The 11867-nt window shown below is 40.5% G+C and overlaps 1 protein-coding gene and 1 long non-coding RNA gene across 2 annotated transcripts in view; one reads left to right on the forward strand and one right to left on the reverse strand.

Annotated features, from left to right (window-relative positions):
* Positions 1-3221: 3221 nt before the first annotated feature.
* LOC139068499 (uncharacterized) lies at positions 3222-4164 on the reverse strand. The gene is made up of 4 exons (XR_011520047.1): positions 3754-4164; positions 3605-3682; positions 3456-3527; positions 3222-3378 (listed from the first exon to the last, which is right to left on the reverse strand). It is a non-coding gene; the product is annotated as an uncharacterized lncRNA (long non-coding RNA).
* A 1399-nt stretch (positions 4165-5563) lies between these two features.
* The window catches only part of LOC139068485 (histone-lysine N-methyltransferase set-1-like), a 6602-nt gene continuing 298 nt past the window's right edge, over positions 5564-11867 (forward strand). Inside the window, exons 1-7 of the mRNA XM_070549028.1 lie at positions 5564-5823; positions 6502-6617; positions 8368-8524; positions 8998-9190; positions 9277-9360; positions 9717-9800; positions 10858-11867. The exon at positions 10858-11867 is cut by the window's right edge and continues 298 nt beyond it. Of these exons, the coding sequence (XP_070405129.1) occupies positions 6509-6617; positions 8368-8524; positions 8998-9190; positions 9277-9360; positions 9717-9800; positions 10858-10956 (726 nt within the window). The 5' untranslated portion in view covers positions 5564-5823; positions 6502-6508 and the 3' untranslated portion in view covers positions 10957-11867. The remainder of the gene's footprint in view (positions 5824-6501; positions 6618-8367; positions 8525-8997; positions 9191-9276; positions 9361-9716; positions 9801-10857) is intronic.

Here is an 11867-nt window from a genome sequence, read left to right on the forward strand (position 1 = left end):
TCTGGGTGGCAAAACGACAGCTTTAATCAAACCAAAATAGTGACTCGGATCTCTGAAATTTTTAACATGAATTTTGGGATGGCCTATGGGGTAAGTCTGTGTGGCGTTTACATAAGGGTACAGGCTCGTAAAATCCACATAGTGGATTTTTTCACCGCTCTGAGCAGAATGCCTCAGCCGAACCGGACAAGTTCTGCCTCCATACAGGGCTTCACGAGGTGAGAGAGGAGCCGGCGGTGGATCAAATCTTGAGACAAACTGTTTCACGTCCGGATCAGTTTTTACCATCTCCTGCCAATCATGTTCCCAAATGACATTCATTTTTAATCGATGCACAGTTTCCAACGACTGAAGCTTTTCGACGGTTTTGTCATAAATTTCACCAAAAGTGATTTTTCTCAGAGGACATATGGATGACTGTAAGAAACATTTTGGACAGCCGTGGAAAAAACAACCCATATACTCAAACCCTTGCTCGACGCCTGAAATCACAGCATATCCGTCGAGATAAAAATCTCCCACTTTATACTCCCCCAAAGGCGTTAAAGCGTGTTGAATGTCTACATTTTGACTGCGTGAAACCCATTCCAACCACACGATGCTTGAACTTGAAAATGGTTTTTGTTGCGGTCGATAGCCGAGCGGACAAGGAATGGGCAATGTGTCTGGTTTTAGGAATTTTGATCTAAACACACGCATGCAAGCTGAAGCGATCGTGACAGATTTCAGCGGGTCGATACCTGTTTCATTAAAAAACTCCTCTCTGAAAATACCGCATGCTTTACGCAGAATTTCCACATCGTTTCTACAATAAAACACGGCCTCCTTTCTGAAATCAAACAGCTGCTGTTTAGACACATCGGTGTACCATTCTAAAAATATTTTTTTATGCTCCGGAGACATTTGTTCAAACCCATAATGGCTGACATCTGGGTAAGGTCCTTTATAATTCAGATGTTCAAGCGATGAAAATCTGTGAGGAAAATAACCTTTAGTTTTATCTGTAAAGCCCAAAGCAGCTGGAAGGTTGGCTAATTTCATCATGAGGAAACTTAAGGAATCAATGAATCTCAGCCCAAAGTCTGGATCGTGAAAACTCAGTATTTTACAGCCTTGCATGAGTATATTTTTGGGAACAATTTTTAATTGACACATAGCGCTCAAAATTATATAAGCATCAAATCCACGCGCATTGTGTGCAACAAATGTATAATTGCTGAATTTAGGACGACGCATCTGCATAATAAAATCTTTAATGCAATCTAAACCAAATTTCTCCCAAACGTCGCCTGAATCGGATTTTGCACAGATTAAAAAAGGTGTATGCACACCGTTCTGATCCGTAAACGTTTCAGTGTCGTAATAAATAACCTTTTTCGTTAAACCGTCATCTTTTTTTTCAAGCTGAATAAAACAGCGATGATCATCCGTGACCACCGACTGTTTGCAAACGATGCATTTGGTCGCTGAGCAAACGTGCTGTGAACCATTTCCACCCATGGCGATGTAATAAGTTTGTTTACAAATGGTGCATTTTTTAAACATTTCGCAAGGAGAAACTAACCTGTTTGCTTGAGGCCTTAAAACAGGTGTTTTGTGAGTTTGAAAACATATTACATTTTGGCATATTCGATTACAATCAGAACATGTGATGAGAGACGTTTCTGTTCGTTTGCATAAATCGGTATTACATACGCGACAGAACCATTTACAATGATGTCCGTTCATGTTATTATAAGCGGAAAAGCACCATGAACAAAAATATTTGGCTCCTAAGAAACCTTTAATATTTTTATGCCGTAATAATGTTGATTCAGTAGCAAAATGAACAACGGATTTGACCGATCGCTAAAATCTGTTTCAAATTTAGAAATGATTCTGTCGGATCTGTAAAAAATGATTATTTTTCTTTGAACAATATTTTCAAATTGAATCACGTCGCTAAATGAAACGGTTGATTGCTCCTGAAGCCCTGCCTGTTGATGAATATTTTTAGCCACATTCAATAATTCTGTATCTCTCGCTGAGGGATTTAACAGTCCGGCTATGCTTAGCGCAAAACACAACGGCTGATTGGCCTCTGGAGGGCAAATGAGATGGTTTCGTTTTTTATTGACTAATTCGTGATCCAGAATGGTTTCGATTTTTCGTTTTCCACCGCCGGACGGATTATTTATCACTTGCAGTCTGAAATTAAATTCGTTGTCGGCCTCTAATGCTTCATTTGATTGGACTAACAGATCCAGTAAATACTGAAGCTGATTTAACATATTTGATCCGTCATAATTAAAATTAACGTGGTGCGTCGTGTGCAAAGTATTAATTTCAAACTGGACTCTATCGTTGGGACGCGCGATCTGGCTTCCTCTTTCAGCAAACCTGTTTAATATTTCCATCAGATTAATATAAAACTCGGCTGGGTCGTTGATTGCTTGAAAAGACACTCTCTCTCTAATTTCACGCTGGTTAAAAGCTGCGTTTACGCTCCCTCCGATCTGTCGGTGTTCTATTTGTCTCAAAATTTCATCTACAGCTTGTGGAGATGGGTCATCTGAATTTGCTAGTATTTGATCGATCTCGTTTACGCGCTGCTGGTGTTCTATTTGTCTCAAAATTTCGTTTATTGCTTCTGATGAAGGCTCATCTGAATTTGCTAGTATTTGATCGACCTCGTTTGAAACGGCTTGGGATGCTAAAATATCGTCTAAGATCTCACTATCTGAAGCTAATTCATCTACTTCACTCAGTCCGCTTAAATCAAACCAGTCAGTTAACACCAAATTATCGGCCTCCTCCACTGAGGGATTTTGGCTGGCTAAAATTCTATCTAACATTTCATCATCAACTACGTTTAATTCATCATCAACTACGTTTAATTCATCATATACTTCAAACAAATCTGAAAGGTCATCAAACCAATTTTCACTCATGATACAAAAGACATTAAAAACCTACTAAAAATGAAGAAAAAAATCTGCGTCGTCCTTTTACAGAGCCAGAACTTGTTGCATCACATCGACCAGGCCGGAATTGACTTGCAGGAGCAAGTACCCAAGCTTCATCCTGTTTAATCTCTGCAATGGCGTAAATCTGCCCCGCTTCTTCTTCTTCAACCGTTTTTCTGATGAAAAAATAAATAAAAATAAATAAAATGAACGAGCTTTTAATAAATTATATATATATATTTAACTTACTCTGTACAGGTGCAGGAGGTGGGGCGTTCTCTTCGTCGGTCGTGGGTTGTTCTGAAAGGATAAAAAACATCATCTTTTTTACTTCAAAAATTTAATATACTCTGCAGAGCGGTTTTGTGAAACAGCTTACCGGCTGGCTGCTCAGGAGCACGTTCAGCGGTTTCAGAGTCGCTGTCGGATTGTTCTGAAAGAATAAAAACAAGGAAAAATATGAACGAATCATCTTTGAAGTAAATAACCACCTTTTTATAAATCTCTTACCCTGTGCTGGAGAAGGGGGAGGAGGAGGAGGAGGTGTGGGCGGAGATATTGAAGCGGCTGTCGGATGTTGTTCTGAAAGTATAAAAAACAACGGTAAATGTGAACGAGTCATCTTTGACTTATTAATCAGTTGTTTTTTTTATCGTTACCATCCGTCTGCGCATGAGAAGGGGTTGGAGGTGGTGGGGGCTGAGATATTGGGGGTGCGTAGGCCGTCGGCCGTTGCTCTGGAGAATAAAAACGATAAATATGAACGACACATCTCTGACTTATTAATCGCCATTTTGTAATCACTTACCAGCTTCGAGGATCGTCTGTGGCGTGATGTTCCTGTAACGAACAGCTTTCACGTTCGCATTCGCGTGTGATCTGACGGTATGGCTGGGCTGATACGGATGTAAGACGGTTCGGCTGGTGGATGGAGGTGTGGTTGGGTAAAAGTTATCACTTCCGGGGTAAGGTTGAACCCCCTCCTTTTCTGTAAAATGAGATATTTCTCAGCTGAAGAAAAGAACGTTACATATATATTTATAAAATCCACTCACTCAGATTCTCGACCGCACGATTAATTTTAGACAAATCATCGAGAGGGATCGGAGTTTTACAAGTTAATTCCTCAATAGGAATTTCTTCCCACTCGCCGTCCGATATGACAATAGCGTCTGAAAATAAAGATGTTAAACCAGAAAGATAAAAAAAGATTTGCGTCTTAAGTTAAAAACTTACCCGTCATCTTAGCTCGTTACACCTCAAATCACGACTCCGAAAATGCGGTTTTACATTTTATACAGCTGTTTAAAAAAATCTTGAATAGAAAACGGTTGCGATTGGTCGAAAAAAAATGTTTATAAACAATACATAGTCATTTGCTTTGTTGTATAGGTAGACAAATGTCTGAATGGGTGTTTAGAGTTGTGTGTGTGTGTGTGTGTGTGTGTGTGTGTGTGTGTGTGTGTGTGTGTGTGTGTGTGTGTGTGTGTGTGTGTGTGTGTGTGTGTGTGTGTGTGCGTGTGTGTGTGCAGATCCAAAAAAATAATACCGGACCGGTTTTGTACCGGACATTTCTTCCTGAAATCGCTTATGAAAAATCTGTTGCGTTGTCAAGCCAATCTCATCATGTCTCAATTCGAACGTTGTTTTTAGCAGAGGAAGGCTATATTCAAAACACGTATCCATCGGTTCTTCTTCTTCGCTCGTGTGTAAATCCGTTTACGACATGCATGTGCCTTAGTTTAACTATTCTGAGAGGTATGACATTAAAGGTTTGACCAGAGGTACGTCTGCTCTGAGACTTTACTAATCCACCCCTCCCAAAAAACAAACCTCATAAACAGCTTTTTATTTATTTCAGCTGTTATAGGTCCTACAAAAAGGATCAAATCTTTTCTTTGAGGCAGGAAGCAATGTGTGTGTGTGTGTGTGTGTGTGTGTGTGTGTGTGCACTTGCAGTCATTACGTTGGGGGGTCCGTTCGCAGGGAGCCCACCAACAATGTGGGGCCCGGTGTAGTTGTGGGGCCCAAAAACCAGGGCCCCACATGGGAAACCATTCTAGAAGAGCTTGGGAGCCTCTCTTGATATGCCTGGTACTTTTTTTCAAGGTGGCCCACAATGTAACAAAAACTGGAAATGTGTGTGTGAAGTGTGTGTGCTCATGCACGCCCCCTATGCCTGAAAGCAGGGTATTGCAAGTATACACACTACAGGAAGTGTGTATCATCGGGACCCCTCGAGGGTGGATTTTAAGAAATAGAGTGTGTTCAGAATGGATCGTGATTGGCTGTCTTTTAGAGGACATATGTCACTTCCTTAAGTTTCAGGAAGTGATATTTACATGATTCTAATTGAAAAAATGGTGTAAAGAATAATGCATAGAACTAAAATAGCATAACAGTGAACAAAAATGAAGTATAAAATAAAGGTATATTAAAAATAAAAAAATAAACAGAAGCTATTAAAAACACACAAGAACTGAAGTTTTAAGTATTAGCTTTAAAACTTTGTGTTGTGTATTTTCTAAAATTGTCTCAACCACAAAGTTTTAAGCACTAGCTATGAAATACAGCCCAAACCAGCAAACTATTTATTGGTAATCATAAATATTCATACTTCGTTTTTTTTTTTCAAAACTTTATTGAACAAGGTGATAAGTATACAAACAAATTGCATACAAAATTGAACAAAGAAGATTTCATACTTCGGTTTTTGGTTCGTTACCTGTTTGAGGAATGACGTAGCCTACGTTGTGCCGTAAACTGCAGTGACGTAGGCCGTAAAATGCAGTCCTACAGTAAGGTGCATACGTAAAGTAGGCCTGCTTTGCAGCATTTAAAGTCCGTGTGGCCAGAGGAACACAGACAAACCATTGCGGTGAGTACATGAACGTAGTTTGAATATTGCAAATATAAGACGTGTCTTCAGGTTAATATTCGCGTTGATACATCCAAATGTATGTTCTGTATTTGCTTCGGAGCATTATTAGTCAACATAGACCCGTTTTTAGACGTCACTGAGTAGCTAACAGGCAGCTAGCTTAGCGCTAGCTAGTAGCTACTTTGTAACTTCACTCTTGCGGTTTCAAACCATCCTGTTAATTTTTGAAGCAGGTGCATACAAACAGCGCATTTATGGGAGGTTAAACCTTTAGCTAGCTGTTGATGAAGCTAGGTTAATAATTTAAATGTCTTTATTTCGGTTGTAACATGAAGTGGCATCACACCTGCTCCTCCAAACTTCTTGTTGTGAGTTTGGGAAGTTTGAAAACCTAACAAAATTTGTGTTTTATTAAAACTATGTATTAGATGTATGTAAAGTTAAATAAGGGCTTTAGTATTTTAGCATCTGGACCAAATTAAAACCATTGAAGTTGAAATACTACTACTTAGACCAGAAATACCAAAGACTTGGCCTGGAGGTCTGCTGTCAGAAAAATTAATTTGAAATTAGGTGATGCTGTTAATCTCATAGGGTGCCTAAGTCAGACCCATTTACTTCCATTTAATTATCAAAGAATGCTCACTAATTTCTTGTTTTATAATTTGCTTTCAGAGGCAAAATGTTCAAAAGGAAAGCAAGAATAAAACCTATCGATGAAGCCAAATGTTACATTCAATCTTCAAAGGACAAGCAAGGATTAAAGGAAAGATATATAGATGATTACAAAGGTAAGACATAACTCATTTTTGTTATGTTTATTACAAGTTGGATTTATTTGGTTTTGTAAATTTACACTGCTCACAAGAATTAAAGGTTGCTGCTGCTGTTTGGATCGCTGGCTGTAATACACATAACACACAAGCTTGCAATATAAAGAACAGCGCCTGTCCCCCTCCAGCTCGGGCTGTGTGACTGCACTGACCTGTCCTGTGGGACCCTCACCATGTAACTCTCATGTCCATGCTGTCTCTGGAGGAGCAGATAGGAGACAAGATCTCCTGTAACTTAAAATGAACCAAAGCTTCCTCCCAGCTTCTCTTTAGCTGAATTTAACATCAGTTTATCATCATGAAACAAAGGAATAAAGTGGAACAAGAACTTCTATCTTCTATTTCTCTCTCCTTTTAACTTCTCCGTGTCCCTAAATAAAAGAGACAGATGATTACGCTGCTCTGACCCCGCTCCCTCCCCAAGACTGGACCTTCCGACATCACAACACTCGGTCTGGCTGCTCCCACCTCCCCTTTAGCTTTGGATTAGTTTCAGGTTAGCTTGTAGCTAGTTCGACCGGGTGTCGTCAGTTGATCCCAACCTTACAGCCCCACCCTCAGCTCCACCTCTCTTCCCTTTTGTGGAATTGTCTGGGCTTGATGGAACCTGTGACACTGTCAAAATGGCGGTGGTGGCCACCTCCCATTTCCCCTCAAAAATGTGTTATTGGAGCCTATGGAAATGAATTGTCCAGTATATATGTCGATGATCTCGATGCTGCGCTGGTGCCGCCGTTATAATAACAAAACTACATTCCACTATAATTGATTATGGTACTCTTCTATGATGCAGAATTGTTTATGCCCGCATCTCATGCATTGATTATTTTCCTCAGCTCTATCTATCCTACATCTCCCGGTCGGGGGTGGAGGGTGCGCGCAGGGTTTGGGGGCCACAAAGAGAGGGCTCGCGGGCCGGACGTGGCCCGCGGGCCGCCATTTGCGGACCACTGCCTTAGGCTGATGCAGTAGGTCCTGGTTTTCTCCTAATGCACTACAATGCCCGGCCTCATGTGGCAAGAGTATGCAGGCAGTACCTGCAGGATGAAAGAATTGAAACAATTGAATGGCCTTCACGATCCCCTGACTTAAACCCAATAGAACATCTGTGGGATATTATGTTTCGATCCATTAGGCGGCGCCAGGTTGCTCCTCAGACTGTACAAGAGCTCAGGGATGCCCTCACACAGATCTTGGAGGAAATACCTAAAGACAGCATCCGTTGTCTCATTAGGAGCATGCCCCGATGTTGTCAAGCATGCTTACAAGCTCGTGGGGACCACACAAGATACTGAAAAGCAATTTGAGTTGGAGAAATTAAGTTTTTGAAATAATGGACTAGCCTGCCACATCTTCATTTCACTCAGATTTTAGGGTGTCTACACAGTTGAGCCCTCTGTAGGCTGATAACTTTTATTTCCATTAAGACTTGGCATCCTTTTGTTCCTAAGACATTGCCCTGTCATTTTTTGTATAGATATCCAACTTCATATTGAGATCTGATGTATTTAATGTGTTTCTTTAAAGTGTTCCTTTAATTTTTGTGAGCAGTGTACATACAAGAAATAATTATTTAGGCCACACATTCATAATGTTGCTTTGTTCTTTGCATCTAAGCAAGACTTAAACATTTATTCTGTTAAAAATATATTTAAAGTAAAAAACGTTCTCTTCTAACCAGTGTGTTTATTTAAAACACCCTTTTCAGGAAGAGGTGTATTTGCTATGGAGGACATTGAACAAGGTGCTTTTGTCCTTGAATACAGAGGTGAACTTCTCTCGTTTGATGAATGCATGTCCAAAAAGTACTCTGAAATAGAGAGTACTTTTCTATTTGAGTTTGAATGGCAGAATCATCACTGGTGGTGAGTATCTTCAAATTTATTTTAGACAGGATTCTTATAACGCCTAGCCAAAAAAACATCACCACCAAAAAAAAGTCACACACGCACTAATATTTTGTTGAGACATAATTTTCACACATGGATTGGCCACCACAGTCCCGCAGCGCTCCTCCATGAGAGAGCGGGGGTGGGGGGTTTGCACACGTTCCGCTGCTGTTTCTCACAAGTATCAGCTGATGGAGGGCTCTAGTTTCTTTGCTCCGTTCGTGTCTGGAGACACTGTAGGGTCGGGGAGGGGGGCGGGGCAAGACACTTAGCCTGGCAGGTGGCCAAGCAAAGCCTGGTGGCCCGCCAGGCTTCTAAAGCGCTGGGGGAGACCCTGACCTGATTAACTGAAAATCAACACACAATTTTCTGTTTAAAAAAAAAAAAACTTTTCTATGACCTCAGAAATTTACATTTTATTAATTTTTTTAACACTTTTTTCTTGCTAGTGTTGATGCGTCAAAAGAAGATGGATCTCTTGGAAGATTAGTTAATGACAACCACAGATCACCAAACTGCACCATGAAAAAAATTACAGTAAATGGTCAGCCCCATCTGTGCCTGTTTGCCATCAGAAAAATAGAGAAAGGCACTGAAATTGATTACAATTATGGTAATTCTAAATGGCCATGGCGTGAAAAGGTACGTTTATTAGATAAAGAATACAGGTGTACTTAAAGTGGTTAAAAAAAACTTAATGATTTTCCTTTTTCTTACATGGCTCTCAGCCTCCAGTTACCGAAGCTGAAAAAGCTGTGCTTTCCCGTGATTCCTCAACTGAGGATTGTGTCAGACCCAGAATCAGCAGACAGGTAAAAGTGAATTATGGAAAAAATTCACTAACAACTATAAACTTCCCAGGCACTGTTGTATGGATGTAATATTTTGTTTATTTTTACATGCTAGTTGCAGTGTCTGTTATGAAAGCACATTATATTACAGCTACAGTTCCACACATTGTCACTGTGCAACAGGTAATCTGGCATTTTAAGTTGTGATCCCAAATATCCACTTACATGTGGGTGTAATGGCTAAAAAATGGTCCTAAACAGGCTGGAACATGAGTAATTAGGGGTTTGGTTTTGGGGACAAACGGCACATGAATTGCCTTCTTGACTCTTGACTGTAATGTATGTCAAGAAGACTTATTTTTGTTTTTTATTTTCAGGTGAAGGACTCGAAGACTCGAGTTTCTGAAAAAGCTCAGTTGTTCCAAGACTCGTCTCCTAGCAGACTGGACGTTGGCCCACAGGTAATGGTGAGTTAGATCTTAGACTGTCACTTGTGCAAATGCGAGTGGATGTCTTCTTGATATCCATGAACTCAGTCTCTCTCTCTCACACACACACACACAGATCTCAAGATTGTGTCTTTGTGGGGCCCTGCCGTATAGATGTGCAAATGCGAGTGGATTTCTTATATCCATCAACTCAGTCTCACACACACACACAGATCTCAAGATTGTGTCTTTGTGGGGCCCTGCCATATGGATGTAATGTTTTGTTTATTTTTACATGCTAGTTGCAGTGTCTGTTCTTATGAAAGCAGATTATATTACAGCTACAGTTCCACACATTGTCACTGTGCAACAGGTAATCTGGCATTTTAAGTTGTGATCCCAAATATCCACTTAGATGTGGGTGTAATGGCTAAAAAATGGTCCTAAATAGGCTGGAACATGAGTAATTAGGGGTTTGATTTTGGGGACAAACGGCACATGAATTGCCTTCTTGACTCTTGACTGTAATGTATGTCAAGAAGTCTTATTTTTGTTTTTTATTTTCAGGTGAAGGACTCGAAGACTCGAGTTTCTGAAAAAGCTCAGTCGTTCCAAGACTCGTCTCCTAGCAGTCAGGACGTTGGCCCACAGGTAATGGTGAGTTAGATCTTAGACTGTCACTTGTGCAAATGCGAGTGGATCTCTTCTTGATATCCATGAACTCAGTCTCTCACACACATACACACACACACACAGATCTCAAGATTGTATCTTTGTGGGGCCCTGCCGTATGGATGTAATGTTTTGTTTATTTTTACATGCTAGTTGCAGTGTCTGTTCTTATGAAAGCAGATTATATTACAGCTACAGTTCCACACATTGTCACTGTGCAACAGGTAATCTGGCATTTTAAGTTGTGATCCCAAATATCCACTTAGATGTGGGTGTAATGGCTAAAAAATGGTCCTAAATAGGCTGGAACATGAGTAATTAGGGGTTTGATTTTGGGGACAAACGGCACATGAATTGCCTTCTTGACTCTTGACTGTAATGTATGTCAAGAAGTCTTATTTTTGTTTTTTATTTTCAGGTGAAGGACTCGAAGACTCGAGTTTCTGAAAAAGCTCAGTTGTTCCAAGACTCGTCTCCTAGCAGACTGGACGTTGGCCCACAGGTAATGGTGAGTTAGATCTTAGACTGTCACTTGTGCAAATGTGAGTGGATGTCTTCTTGATATCCATGAACTCAGTCTCTCTCTCTCACACACACACACACACAGATCTCAAGATTGTGTCTTTGTGGGGCCCTGCCATATAGATGTGCAAATGCGAGTGGATTTCTTATATCCATCAACTCAGTCTCACACACACACACAGATCTCAAGATTGTGTCTTTGTGGGGCCCTGCCGTATGGATGTAATGTTTTGTTTATTTTTACATGCTAGTTGCAGTGTCTGTTCTTATGAAAGCAGATTATATTACAGCTACAGTTCCACACATTGTCACTGTGCAACAGGTAATCTGGCATTTTAAGTTGTGATCCCAAATATCCACTTAGATGTGGGTGTAATGGCTAAAAAATGGTCCTAAATAGGCTGGAACATGAGTAATTAGGGGTTTGGTTTTGGGGACAAACGGCACATGAATTGCCTTCTTGACTCTTGACTGTAATGTATGTCAAGAAGTCTTATTTTTGTTTTTTATTTTCAGGTGAAGGACTCGAAGACTCGAGTTTCAGAAAAAGCTCAGTCGTTCCAAGACTCGTCTCCTAGCAGTCAGGACGTTGGCCCACAGGTAATGGTGAGTTAGATCTTAGACTGTCACTTGTGCAAATGCGAGTGGATCTCTTCTTGATATCCACGAACTCAGTCTCTCTCTCTCACACACACACACACACAGATCTCAAGATTGTGTCTTTGTGGGGCCCTGCCGTATAGATGTGCAAATGCGAGTGGATTTCTTATATCCATCAACTCAGTCTCACACACACACACAGATCTCAAGATTGTGTCTTTGTGGGGCCCTGCCGTATGGATGTAATGTTTTGTTTATGTTTACATGCTAGTTGCAGTGTCTGTTCTTATGAAAGCAGATTATATT

This window comes from Nothobranchius furzeri, chromosome 1 (genome assembly GCF_043380555.1).
Source record: "Nothobranchius furzeri strain GRZ-AD chromosome 1, NfurGRZ-RIMD1, whole genome shotgun sequence".
In the NCBI taxonomy this organism is placed as follows: Eukaryota; Metazoa; Chordata; class Actinopteri; order Cyprinodontiformes; family Nothobranchiidae; genus Nothobranchius; species Nothobranchius furzeri.